The 13,230-nt window shown below is 42.4% G+C and overlaps 1 protein-coding gene across 4 annotated transcripts in view; it reads right to left on the reverse strand.

Annotated features, from left to right (window-relative positions):
- Nucleotides 1-13,230, reverse strand: part of NOS1 (nitric oxide synthase 1) — a 178,231-nt gene that overhangs the window by 21,864 nt on the left and 143,137 nt on the right. For 3 of the 4 annotated variants that reach the window (XM_053589651.1, XM_053589650.1, XM_053589652.1), the window contains exons 14-19: nucleotides 10,205-10,349; nucleotides 9,218-9,322; nucleotides 8,356-8,414; nucleotides 5,221-5,322; nucleotides 3,485-3,601; nucleotides 838-1,012 (exon numbers count right to left, since the gene is read on the reverse strand). In XM_053589651.1, the coding sequence (XP_053445626.1) occupies nucleotides 838-1,012; nucleotides 3,485-3,601; nucleotides 5,221-5,322; nucleotides 8,356-8,414; nucleotides 9,218-9,322; nucleotides 10,205-10,349 (703 nt within the window). The remainder of the gene's footprint in view (nucleotides 1-837; nucleotides 1,013-3,484; nucleotides 3,602-5,220; nucleotides 5,323-8,355; nucleotides 8,415-9,217; nucleotides 9,323-10,204; nucleotides 10,350-13,230) is intronic. The other variant, XM_053589653.1, reaches the window with a different exon arrangement.

A 13,230-nucleotide genomic window follows, 5' to 3' on the forward strand; every position in this document is an offset into this window, starting at 1 on the left:
TATTGTGGCATGTATCAGAACTCCACTTCTTTTTATCGCTGAATACTATTCCATTGAATGGACATACCCCATTTTATTTATCTATTTGCCATAGTTAATTTTAATCAGTTGAAGTTTAAATTTAAACGGCCATGTGTGGCTAGTGGCCACCATATTGGTCAGTACAGATCTACCACAGGAATTTCATACTTGTCAAAGTGTCTATGAGGCGTGGCAACCTGGTTTAGTTAACCAATCCTGTGTTTTTTGTGTGCTTGTCTACCAAATGTGAGTGAGGGATAGACTCTTCTTGGCCCCGAAATTCCAAGACTCTATAATCTTTTTGTGACCCAACTCCTTGCCCATAATGAAGAACATTGGAAAATGTGTGTTTTAAGGCCATCCAAATTCCTCTGAGCTTTGAAAACTGAATCCTGACTGGATATATGGGAAAAGTACCAGGGCTTTTCTCAAGTTCCTTCTCTCTCTCATTCTTTTTGTTTTTTAGACAGAGTCTCACTTTGTTGCCCTCAGTAGAGTGCCATGGCATCTTAGCTCACAGCAACCTCAGACTCTTGGGTTTGAGTGATTCTCTTGCCTCAGCCTCCTAGGTCGCTGTAATTACAGATGCCCTCCACAGCACCTGGCTATTTTTTAGTGATGGGGATCTCACTCTTGCTCAGGTTGGTCTTGAACTCATGAGCTCAGGCAATCCACCCGCCTCAGCCTCCCAAGTGCTGGGATTATAGGCGTGAGCCACTGTGCCTGGCCTCTTCTCTTTCTTGATGGTTTAGGTCCTATCTGTGGCAGGTGTGGGGAGTATTCCTTCCACACCTGGGTCTTTGAGATCCAGATTACCTTGAAGACTTTTTTGGCCCAGGTCCTAAAAGCCTCTTCCTGCCCACAGAGTTCATCTCCTTCCCTCATCTTCAGGATCCTTTCTCCTCCTAGCTCTTCTAGTAGGGTATCCACAGCATGTCCAAAGGCGCAGAAGTGAGGGTATGCCCGTGAGCCAAGGCCAAACACAGAGAACCTGTGAAGGAGACAACAGAAGGTCTGTCTATACTGGGGGACTGTGGAGAGCATGGGGAGTGTCTGGTGTTAGGGATTGAATTGTGTCCCTGAAAACTCATATTGAAGCCCTAGCATCCCATGGGATTGCACTTGGAGGTAAGGCCTTTAAGGAGGTAATTAAGGTTAAATGAGTTATAGGGCTGGGCCCTAATTTTATGGAATTAGTATCTTTATAAGAAAAGGAAGAGACACCAAAGCTCCTGCTCTCTCTCCCAGATGTCCAGCAAGAAGGTGGCAGTCTGCAAGCCAGGAAGAGAGGCCTCACCAGAAACCAACTCTGCTAACACTATGATCTTGGACTTCAAGCTTCCAGAACTATAAGAAAATAAATTTTTGTTCTGATGGTTCAGGTATGCCATAGGCACTATTGGACTCACATTCCTACCACATTCTTCACCTTCTAATTTCAAGATTCTTATTTTAAGCCTCCAAGCCAGGAGTTGGCAAAATTTTTATATGTGGGGTCAGATAGCAACGAATTGTATGCTTGTAGGCCAAGAAATAAAATCAAAGCTATTATGTAAATATTATATAACAAGAAAGAAAATTCCCATACATTTTTTAAATCGATAAAGTTAAAAACATAATAATAATTGAATGCAATATTTTGTTATAAAAGTCTTTTCCTGAGAAGAATAAAATTCTTTTTTGGTGGGGGATAACATTTCATTTCACTGGGGTTCAAAGGTAATGTTTTCTTACCACAAAATTAATTGACAAATGTTCATTGATAAAAATCTATTCTTAGCTCGTACATTATAAACGATGTGCAGAGACCAGGCTGAATTTGGCCTGCAGGCATTTTGCTGTGATAAATTTAATAAGGGAAAGATGGTAGTAACTGCCAAATTCCAGAATCGATGGTTCAGTGTTGACTTCAAATAAGTTCTGATGTCAAAACCCACAGAGAATGTCCAACACCAAGAGTGAGCTCTAGAGTAAACTATGGACATTGGCTGATAATGATATGTCAATAGAGGTTCACAGTTCTAGCAAATGCAGTGCCCTGGTGGGGAAGGCTATGGCTAAGGCTAGCCTTACAGTGGGGAAGGCTATGGCTAAGGCTAGCCTTACAGTGGGGAAGGCTATGGCTTTGCGGACAGGAACTTCCTGTACTTTGTGCTCAAATTTTCTATCAACCAAAAATTCCTTTAGAAATAAAGTCTGTTAAAAAATGTACTGGACATGACAGTTATTTCTTTTTTTTTTTTTTCTGGCCAAAAAATACTTTATTTTTTCAAGAGTAGTTTTTATTTATTTATTTTTTCCCTTTTTTCCTTTTTTTATTGTTGGGGATTCATTGAGGGTACAATAAGCCAGGTTACACTGATTGCAATTGTTAGGTAAAGTCCCTCTTGCAATCACATGACAGTTATTTCAATAGTAGGAGCCCAGTGGTCTGAATGATTTGCTAAGCATTGTTCTGAGTAGTTATGGAGAAGGTTCTAGTTAGTGAAGGGCTGATAGGCTTGTGCCCAGATCTGAGCATTCTTCCTCCAGTGGGGCTCACATTAGTCTTATCTTGACATGAATTTATGAGACCAAGGATATGATAATCCATTTTCTTTCTTTCCAAATACTCATTGAACTGAACACACCACTGTCGAAATGTAAAATATAGGGTCTGGCAGAAGTAACACCCTTTTGTGCTTGAGTATGAAATTATTATGTTACATAACTATATACTTATGATTTTGTTAATAAAAGTTGGTATAGATTACTAGCTCATAAAAAGGGTGTTATTTGCACTGTTATTTGTGCATGTAATTCTACAACGTAACTATATCACACTCAAGCACAAAAGGGTGTTATTTCTGCTGGCCCTGTATTTGTCCATGTACTTCCTAAAATTATCTCATGGTATGCAACTATGCTTTGGAAAACTCAGAGATAGGCGGATATTTTTCAAATCTGATGGTTAATGGGGGGAGATAAAGAAAAAGAAAACAGCAATGCTTGGGCCCAATTCTAGACCAATTACATCAGAACCTCTGCAGGTGGGGCTTGGCTGTTGTGTTGGTATATTGCAAACATCCCTCAGTGATTTTGATATGCATTGGGGGCTGAGAGTCAGAGTCATAGCAGAACTGTGACTACAGTTTCTCCAGAAGCTTCTATGTCATGAACAATGTACCTACTGGGAAGGGTAGCTCGTTGAGCAATATCTAGAGATTAATATCCTTCAGGACACATGATGAGGTGAGTCTTGGTGATGATGTGTATAGGAAGAGAAGTTATAGAAAGAATAAAAAATGATACATGGGAGGCTGGGAGCACGATTTCATGGGTGTGTGGGGGGTCCCGGACAACCAGATGGAGCCGGTTTTCTGGGGGATGAATGGGCATGGAAACCTCTCTGCACAACCAAGAGCCCCCTTTGCAACTTGGTCCAGCTTCCTGGGATCCCCCACTCCCCTGACCTTCTGCTCACCTCACATTAGCCAGGGGTCCGGCACTCTCAAAGTTGTCTCTGAGGTCAGGCCCATCACCTGATGATTTTCGGGAGTCAGAGTAGGAGGAAACGCTATTGAATCGGACCTTGTAGCTCCTGCCAAAATCAAAGAACGTATGTGAGCTCTGGGTTGGAGCTCCCTCCTAAGGTCAGCCCACGATGGATCTTCAAGTTGCCAGTCCTGCTTCTAGGGTCTTCTCTTCCGTGCTGAATCAAACCACAACATTCTCATGGCTTCTTCTATAATGTATCAATTTACCCATACCCGCCACAGTGATAACTGTCCACTGCATTTGACCCTGTCTGTACTTAAAAGGTTTGAGGCCATGCCTGACTCAGAAACTTGAGACCTACAAAGTTAAAATGATTCAATCAGTAAGGCATGAAGAATAGAACCAACCACATTCTAAAACATTAGACCCTGCTTCTTTGCTTCCCAAATTTTAATGGGCGCAAGTGCCATCTTGGCATCTCATTAAAATACAGATTCTGACTCAGTAGGTCTGAGACAGGGCCTGAGTCTGTATTTCTAACAAATTCCCAGGAGATGCCAGTGTTGCTAGTGCCCATACTCCACTTTAATTAGCTAGGAACTAGACTCATGCTGTTCAGTATGGTAGCCATTGGCTAAGTGTGGCTGTTTAAATAATTAGTTATTATTTAATTAACTAACTCAAAATATAATGAAAAGTTCTGTTCCTCCCTTGTACCAGCCACATTTTAGGGGCTCAATGACCATGTGTGGCTACTGGCTGCGTAGTGGACAGATACAGAAAATTGACATGATTGTAGAAAGTTCTACTGGACAGTGTCAGACTATTCCTTTCATAAACCTAGGTCCTTAGACTTTTCAGGGTTTTTTCACATTTCACATTTTAAGTAAACATGAAAAATGTTCAGCACTAACACTGGCATGAAAAGAGATTGCATTTTTTTTTTTTTTATTAAATTGTTTTGAAGGTGAAGACTGATGTCTTGGGACCCAAATCTCAGCAAGAAAGAGGAGCTCAGGAGCCTGAAGCCTTAAAAAAAAAAAAAATCCAGTTTCTCAGTTTTCCTCTAAAATTGGTAAGTTTTGTTTATAGACAAAGCAGAACAAAACAAATAAACAAAAAATCCCCAAGACCAAACAATCAAAACCTCAAAACAAAACCCAACATGCAAGACCCAAAACCCAATGCACAGATCTGAGTACAAAAGATAAAAAAAAAAAATGCATTCTGGCAGCAGAGTTTCTGAGCTGGATGTTCTTCAAAGTTTTTGCTCCAGTATCAGGGAAGTTCTAAATATATGTAAGTGTATTTTCTACCCTAAAATAGTCTCACATTGAGTCACTTCTCCAAGTAAGTCATGCAACATATCAGGGGCGGCTGTGTTAGTATGGGAGGGATGGCGAGAGTTGTGGGTAAAAATAACAGCATGTGTATTTGTGTGAGGTGGGAGGTTTTTCCAAATGCTTTCCTCTTTGTTATTATCCTTTGATCCTGAGTAGGCCCCAGAGGTGGACCGGGCAGAGATCATTTCTCCCCATTTGGCAGATGAGAAACACTGAGGCCCATAGAGGTCAAGTGGCTTGCTCAGGGTCATTTAGTGAGTTAGTGACACAGCTGGGGTTAAAACTCAGGTCTCCATGAGACCCTGGATGTGGCGTTGGATGCCCAGGCATGCACACATGCACTTGCACACACTCCCATGCGTGTACACGCACACTCTACCTGTGCTGGCTGTCACGGGCGGCAGCCAGACCAGGGACTTCCGTGTCACCACGGGGGAGGGGAGGCCCTTTACGGGGAAAGAAACGCAAGGGTTCCGGGTACCTAGAGGGGAGAATCGATGGTGCCCTATCCCTCCCTGAAGGAGGGGTGAGGGGAAGCCTGTTGGGAGCCCATCAGGCATGGGGTGACAAGGAGAGGGGCAGGGAGAGTGAGGACGAAGATGCTGGAGCTGGGCACAGACGAGGGCTGACCCCAAGGGACTCAGCGACTGTCCATCCCCTGCGTATGGAATGTCTGAGCGTCTGGGAATGTGTGCCGGGTACAAACAAATTGGTAGGGATTTTCTGCATATCACAGCCTTGAAGCCCCAGCCGGCGATAGCATGTGCTGCTGCTCACCTTAGGGCACGGGGGTCTGCTCCATGCTGGAGGAATCACTGAGTTGCCCCATGAAGGGAGCTCAGCGTGCTTAGGACATGTGTCCTTTACTTACAGGGGATGTAATAGCTTTTCAGGGTAATTTTTTTTCAATTTGTATATATATTTTATTTTTATGGAGAGAAAGGACATTTTAATAATTGTTATTATTTATATAAGTACGTTTTTTTAAAGAAAGGATTTTAGAAAATAAGGCAGAGAGTAACACAATTACTAATACACAAATAATTCAAATGTCATTGAACTTTGATTATAAATTTGGCTAAATCAGTGCTAAACAGCCTCTTTAAGAACATCATTATTCAGCTGATCTTTCTAATGTGCTTGTCACTAGTCAAATCAGTTGTTTTAAATCTTAATTATTTTTAATTATAAAAGTAATACACACTTCAGGGTAACAAATTCAAATAATGTCCAGGTGGATAAACAAAAATGGAACAATCCACCACATTGTACCTCCCGTATTCCCATTCCCCAAACATAATTGCGGTTACAAGTTTAGAGTATCTTTTTTGACTATTTTTTGAGACAGTGTCTTATTATGTTGCCCCTTGGTAGAACAACCTGAAAGTCTTGGGCTTAAGCGATTCTCTTGTCTCAGCCTCCCAAGTAACTGGGACTGCAGGCGCTCGCAACAACGCCTGGCTATTTTTTTGGTGCAGTTGTCATTGTTGTTTTAGCTCGCCCGGGCGGGGTTTGAACTCGCCAGCCTTGGTCAGTGTACATGGCTGGCGCCGTAACCACTGTGCTACGGGCGCCAAGCCTTTCTTGACTTTTTTCTTTGTCTAAGGACATTTAAAAACCAAAGACTTGGGGTTTTAAATGATGGCTTTGGATCCCTTTTACACATAATCAAGTGGGAAATCACATTTCTATAGCAAATTCAGGTTCTGCAACCAATTGTGAATTCACTAGAAATTATCTGAAGTAATAATTAGGGATCATAGCCAAAAAATTTTGCAAAATGAATTTTTTTTTTAGCTGGGCATGGTGGTTCACGTCTATAATGCCATCACTTTGGGAAACCACAGCATGAGGACTGCTTGAGAGATTGAAATCAGCCTGGCAACACAGTGAGACTCCATCACTACAAAAAAAAATTTAAAACTAGCTGGGCAAGTTGGGGCCCCCTATAGTCCCAGTTACTTGGGAGCGTAGGAGTCTGACTCTGCAGTGAGCTATGATTGTCCACTGCACTCTGGCCTGGGTGACAAAGTGAGACCTTGTCTCTTACCAAAAAAAAAAAAAAAATGGGCTTTTTCAAGGAAGTATCATCAGAAGAAAACTCATGGAATGTGACTTGAAAAAGATCTAAAGGACCACAGAAGTTAAAAATGTGTACTTTACGGAACAAAGTGTGAAGTATGGAAAGGTTATTTAAAAAAAAAAACAACTTAAATTTTGTAACAAAATCTAAATTGTTCCCATCATGTTCATTTTCATTTTATTAGGCTTTTCACAGACTTTATAGAGCATCCTCTGAAAGTCCCTGGCTTTGTAAATGGTTATGGCCAAGGTCACAAACCAAGGGCTTGAATTTTGTTTGTCTTGCGGTGTTTATAAATTTTTTGATTTCCATTGTTGTTGCCAACTAACATATCCATATGTATGCAGATTGGATATAATTCACGTACATATGGATTGTATATACATACATAATACCCAAGTTAAAAAAAAACACTGTATGAAGATTTTTTTTCCCATGAAAAATCAGAAAATTGGCAATATCTCACCCCATTTCCACAGGGCAAAGCATGAGTTTTCCATAGAGCCCTGATCCTGTCTCTCTTGTCTTACACAAATCTAGTCTGTTGTGCTCATATTGTGTGTGTGTGCATATGTGTGTATGTTGTATGTATATTTGTGTATGTGTGTATATACATGTTTGGGTATATACGTGTGTGGGGTGTGTGTACATTTTGATTACAGATGTTTTCCACCTTAACAAATACCTTTAGAACACAACCCCATCTGAGATTCAATTCTACCACAAATGTCTCCTGACTACAGGTTTTTTTTTATCTTATCTTTTTTTTTTTTTTAAATCTTATCTTTCTTTTAAACTCAACTTCCACAGTAGCTGAACATCACACAGGAACTTTAGAAGGAAAGAATCTCTGTTCACTGATGTCAAATGCAGCTTTCCAAAGTGGGGGAAATGATTAAGAATGCTATTTACCAATGTTCTTATGTCTAGCTTATAACTTGGTTCATTGTTTTTTTTTTTGAAACAGAGTCTTACTTTGTTGCCCCTGCTAGCATGCTGTGGTGTTAGCCTAGCTCACAGCAACCTCAAATTCATGGGGTCGAGTGATCCTTTAGCCTCAGCCTTTTGGAGTGCTGGAACTACAGATGTGAGCTCTTACAAGAGTTCTGATTGAACTCTTACCAATGAGAAGGTTAAGGCAGTTATTATCATTGCTATCTGATTGAAAAGAAAACTGAGGCACAGGGCTGTGAAGTGACTTAGTCAAGGAAACCAAAATATCAGCCCCAGTGGACTGCAGACCCGCCTTACCCCCCCCCCCCGCCCGCTGCCCAAGCTAAAAATCAATCACAAAGGGACTTTAGGCCCTACCACCATCCAAAACTCAAATGTGGAACTTCAGGCACCAAAAGTCAATTTCCAGTTCCCTGTGGGAGAGGGAGGGGATGGGGAGTGGTGGTGTTGGTGGCACTGGAGGGCCCATTCACTTACTTCCTTTCTTCCTGTACAGAGTTGGGATGCCTCATTTCCATCAAAGCACAGCCGAATTTCTGGAGGCCGAAACAGATAGATGAGTGAAAGGTAAAACATGTGTTAGTAAATCTGGAACTGGGTTGGGCACTCAGAGTTTGAGGGTCTGGCAGGCCCAGGCTGATGCCTGGGAGTAAGGAAGTCAGAGGTGGCTGGGGATTCAGGCTGGGCAGCAACCCCCAAGCTGCAAATACACTGGAAGGGGCCAGCTGTTTGAGCGACTTGCAGGTGTGCACTTCCTCCCCAGAACACAACTCCGTTTTGTAGCCTACTCTCCAGTGGTTCTCAACCTTCCTAATGCTGCGACCCTTTAATACAGCTCCTCATGTTGTGGTGACCCCCAACCATAAAATTATTTTCATTGCTAATTCATAACTGTAATTTTGCTACTGTTATGAATTGTAATGTAAATATTGGATATGCAGGATGTATTTAGGCAACCCCTGTGAAAGGGCCGTTCGGCCCCCAAAGGGGTCACAACCCACAGGTTGAGAACCGCGGCTCTACATCCCTCATCTGGAGCAGGGGACACGAGACTCATGTATGACTGGAGCCTCCATTCCAAGCAAAGCAAGTAGCTCACTTAGGTGACAACATTTTCGCTAGAGACCATGAGCTAACTAGTGGACACCAACAGACTGAGAATTCGGCACTGTTCAATTTTTGCATAACTTGGACCCAAATCGAAGTCACTGGCTTCCAGGCTCCCAGAAGGGTTTGCTACTCAATATCGGGCATGGGGGTGGGGCGGGGGTCCCACGGTGGCCCTTCTTTCTTCTGGAGGATGGAGCCACATGCTAGAACAGGTGAGAGCTCCTCTCACCTCCCCGTTCTCAGGAGGATCGCCATTGCCAAAGGTGCTGGTAACCACCAGGACCAGAGTCTCATGTTCCAGGTGGACAATGTCATATTCTTCCATGGACATCACCTAGGTAGGTGGGGGCAAGGGCATGGGGTGGGGGAAGGAGGAGAAAGGAAAAAGGTGAGTCATTTTAGAGTCCCATCCTTTGGAAGGAGAACCAAAAGTTCTGGGTGTCAGTATTTTGATGGGCTCAAGTGGGGAAGAAATAACAGCTTTTTGGTAGTGCGGCACCTTACTGTGGTCACTGTTGCCTAAAGGATTGTGCAGAGTCTGGGGCAATGGTCCAAGGGACTGGCTGCCAGTAGAGAGTTTTTGAGAAAGGCCCTTGGGCTTCTTATAGCCAATTCATTCTGGATTCTTCTTGACCCCGTTCAGGCTGGGAATGATCTGCCTGGGTCTAAGCAACTCAGCTCAGCTTCCTCTCTAATCCTCCCTCTTGCAGTGTGCAGCCCTTGAGCTGAACAAGTCTGAGAAACCTGCCTTAGGAAGAGATTGCTGCCCTGTGCCTGTCTGAGCAACATTTCTCAAAATAGGCATCAGATGCTCCATGAAAGTAAGCGATCCATGCTCAACTATGTTTGGGAGACATTTACGTTCTGTATCTGCTCCTCTTTAGGAGATAATAAAACACAGTTGTAGTTTAAAGGCTCTGAATGAAATCCACTGAGCTGTGTTTAATGCAGAGCTTCTCAAACTGACCTCAGAACAGTTTCTAACATTTTTCTCTAGAGATAGGGATTTCATTCTGTGACTCCTGGGCCCCCACAGGGTTCATGAGGAAAGGGACATTACCATCGCCCCAGTTTTTGCAGATGTGTGTATGTGAGCTCATGGGCACCTTTGGGTATGCTTCCATCCACTGCTACAGGGGTCTGCTCTGCTGACTTCCTGTCTCTCCTTCTCATCTTTATTTATAGCAAGAGGCCGGGGAGCTGATCCCCTACCTACCTTGGCGTCAAAGGCGTGTTTGAAGATCTCACACAAGGTCTTGGCATAGGCTTGTGATTTGCCTGTCTCTGTGGCGTAGAGGATGGTTGCTTTGACCCTCTTGGCCATAGCCTGCCCCATTAGCTTGGCTGAGAACTTGACGGCTCTGGGTGAGAGGGAGGGGAAGAGGATGGAGAGAAAAAATGGGAAACAGAGAAGGGAGAGAAGCTGCTGAATTGATGGGTATTTTGGGGCACAAACCGTGATCCATAAAATTTATCAGGAGAGAACATACTTTCTTGACCTTTGACGACGTCAGGGGTTCCCTTCAGATGTATTTGAACTCCTGAGTTTAGGCACCATATTGACTCCTTCATTAAATCTCACCAGAGCAATTAGTTATAAAAACCGATGGTTAGTTTTGTTAGTTTGTAATTTGACTAATGGATCCCAGTCTTAAGAGCCTTGGTTTGCCAAGCATTGCCTCTGAAGATTCACATCTTTCTTTATTTGTCAGACACAGTAGACCCTCCATAGCTGACCCCCTCCTGACACTGATCACCTCCTTAAGTTGACCTAATTTTCATAGACGGGAACACGCACCACATGTGCGTATCAGTACTGCAGGCCTAGTTCCTTATGTTGACCACTTCCATGTACTGACCAGTTCGTTGCAATCTCTTGGGTGATCAACTTACAGGGGTTCTACTATATTTGTTGAGTGTCGAGTAATGTTACAGGAGCTGAAGGACAGAGGGAACATAGATTTGAACACACAACTGTCATGGAGCTCATATTCATGTGTGTGTGTGTGTGTGTGTGTGTGTGAGAGAGAGACAAAAAGAAATAGAGAGAGCTAGGAATCACTAATATCATTAATATGTCACTAGGCATTGAGTTAGAAGGAATTTTAGAGGTTTCTAGTTTCACAAAGGAAGAGCCAGGTCTGGTTTATTCAGCAGTGTACATCTAGGACCTTGCACAGAGCCTGGTATCTAATAGGCACTGAATAAATATCCAGAAGTTACAGATTTTAAAAGATTCTGTTAGTGGGCAGTGGGTGGTGGGCAGACAGGTCAGAGGCTCTGGAATATCCTGGGCGTTTGAGCAAACCTCCCTATTCTAACTAGAAATCTCAGTGTAGACAAATCGTTAATTATCCTCCACCTGGTGATGAGGGGTGGTAAATTCATTATTTTTTAGAAATAGGGAAACCACCTACGCTGCGGGAAGACTCAGAGCAAAGGGGGAGAAACAGAAGGAATAAAAGGTACCTGGAGGGTTCCCTTTCAATGATTTGAGAATAAAAATGCATCTATAATTAATTCCCATTGTTATACCCCACACTTAATAGTGCAATTAATGTTTTAGATTTCGCCCTCCCTTCCTCCTCCAGAGATAGTAGAACTGAACAGAAGCCAACGGTTGCCCTCCCTGAGAATATGTGAGCTGCTCAGGATGCCTGCTGATGTGTTCTGGGTTGGCGGGAGGATGGAACTGGGGTGGAAATAGAGAGAGAGGGACAGAGATCCCATGAGCCATACATAGTAACATTAAGTGCCGTGTGAATTGTATTTAACTTAGGCTAGTTCTGAGCCTGGGGCCTCATGAAGCATATATAACTCACATATCTCTTGACCTATCTTGACTTGATAAAACACTGTGGCCTCAAGAAAAGAGTTTTTCCCCTAATCTGGCAGTCAATGTGTTAATGGAGGAAGGAGATTGGCTGGACTCCCTGCAAGGCCTCTAAAGTGTTTCGCCTCTGCCCGTGGCTTGGACGGCACCTGTCGTCCAACTAGATGTGATACACAGAGAATCCTGGATTCAAGGGGGCCGAGGAAAGATAGTAGGTAGTTTAGTACATACCAATGGCTCTTGCCCCAGAGTTATATTTTTTCCTGTGTGTAATGCTTATCTTTTGCCAACATTTTTGAGGAAAAAAATAAGGATGAGCGTTATACATGGGGAGTACTAATTCTGTATCTAGCGCAGTTTTTTTCAACCTTTTTTATCTCGCGGCACCCTTGATCCTATAGTTAAACTTTTGCGGCAGACTTAACTTACGTTGATCTGAAAAAGTAAAAAAAAAGAACATACTTACTGTGCTTTGAAAGTCTTTTCAAAATAATTTAATTAATGATCTTTAAAAATTTTCACAGCACTTCTAAGATCCTCTCACGGCACATCGGTGTGTCATGGCACACCTCTTGAAAATCACTAATCTATAGAAATATGTTTAATTCTTTGATTTATGCTTGTGCACTAAAAGTGTAACTCTAGAAAGCAATAGTGATATCTGTATGCAAAATAATACCCTGGAACGCAGTAATTGCTTTTGTGGAACTTATAAGGAATTTGCAATGAAAGCATTTTTGGTCCACGAAGAGGGAGGTATTTCTCTTCATACACTTTAAGAGGGAACTAGCAAGCTCGCTGACATTTTTACAAAATTATTGGACAATCCTTTTGTACCTCGTATCTGTTCTTGTGTTTTGTAATTATTTAAAATTATAAATAATTATATAATAATTATATAATTATAAATAATTATGTAATTATAAAATTTCTTGAACCACAACATGTTAAAAAATGCTATTTTTTATAATACAAAAACCGAGTACCTAAATATAAACAAATAAGAATTTGAATTAAAAAATTAAATGGGGCTGGCGCAGAGGCTGATGGCTATGATCCTAGTACTTGGGGAGGCAGAGGTGGGAGGATTGCCTGACTCAGGAGTTTGAGACCAGCCCGAGCAAGAACCCCCCAAAACTAGCTGGGCGTTGTGGCAGGCACGTGTAGTCCCAGCTTCTCGAGAGGCTGAAACAAGAGGATTGCTTTAGCCCAAGAGTTTGAGGTTGCTGAGAGCTATGACACCATGGCATTCAACCCCAGGGTGACTTGGTGAGAAACTCTGTCTCAAAAAAAAAAAAAAATTAAAACAGAAGATTTTTTTTCCTGAAAAGTTTGGGCCCAAAACATGGATGCACATTATATATGGGAGTGCATTATACATGGCAAAATACAGTAGCTACAAGTAATGG

This window comes from Nycticebus coucang, chromosome 4 (assembly GCF_027406575.1).
Source record: "Nycticebus coucang isolate mNycCou1 chromosome 4, mNycCou1.pri, whole genome shotgun sequence".
Classification (NCBI taxonomy): Eukaryota; Metazoa; Chordata; class Mammalia; order Primates; family Lorisidae; genus Nycticebus; species Nycticebus coucang.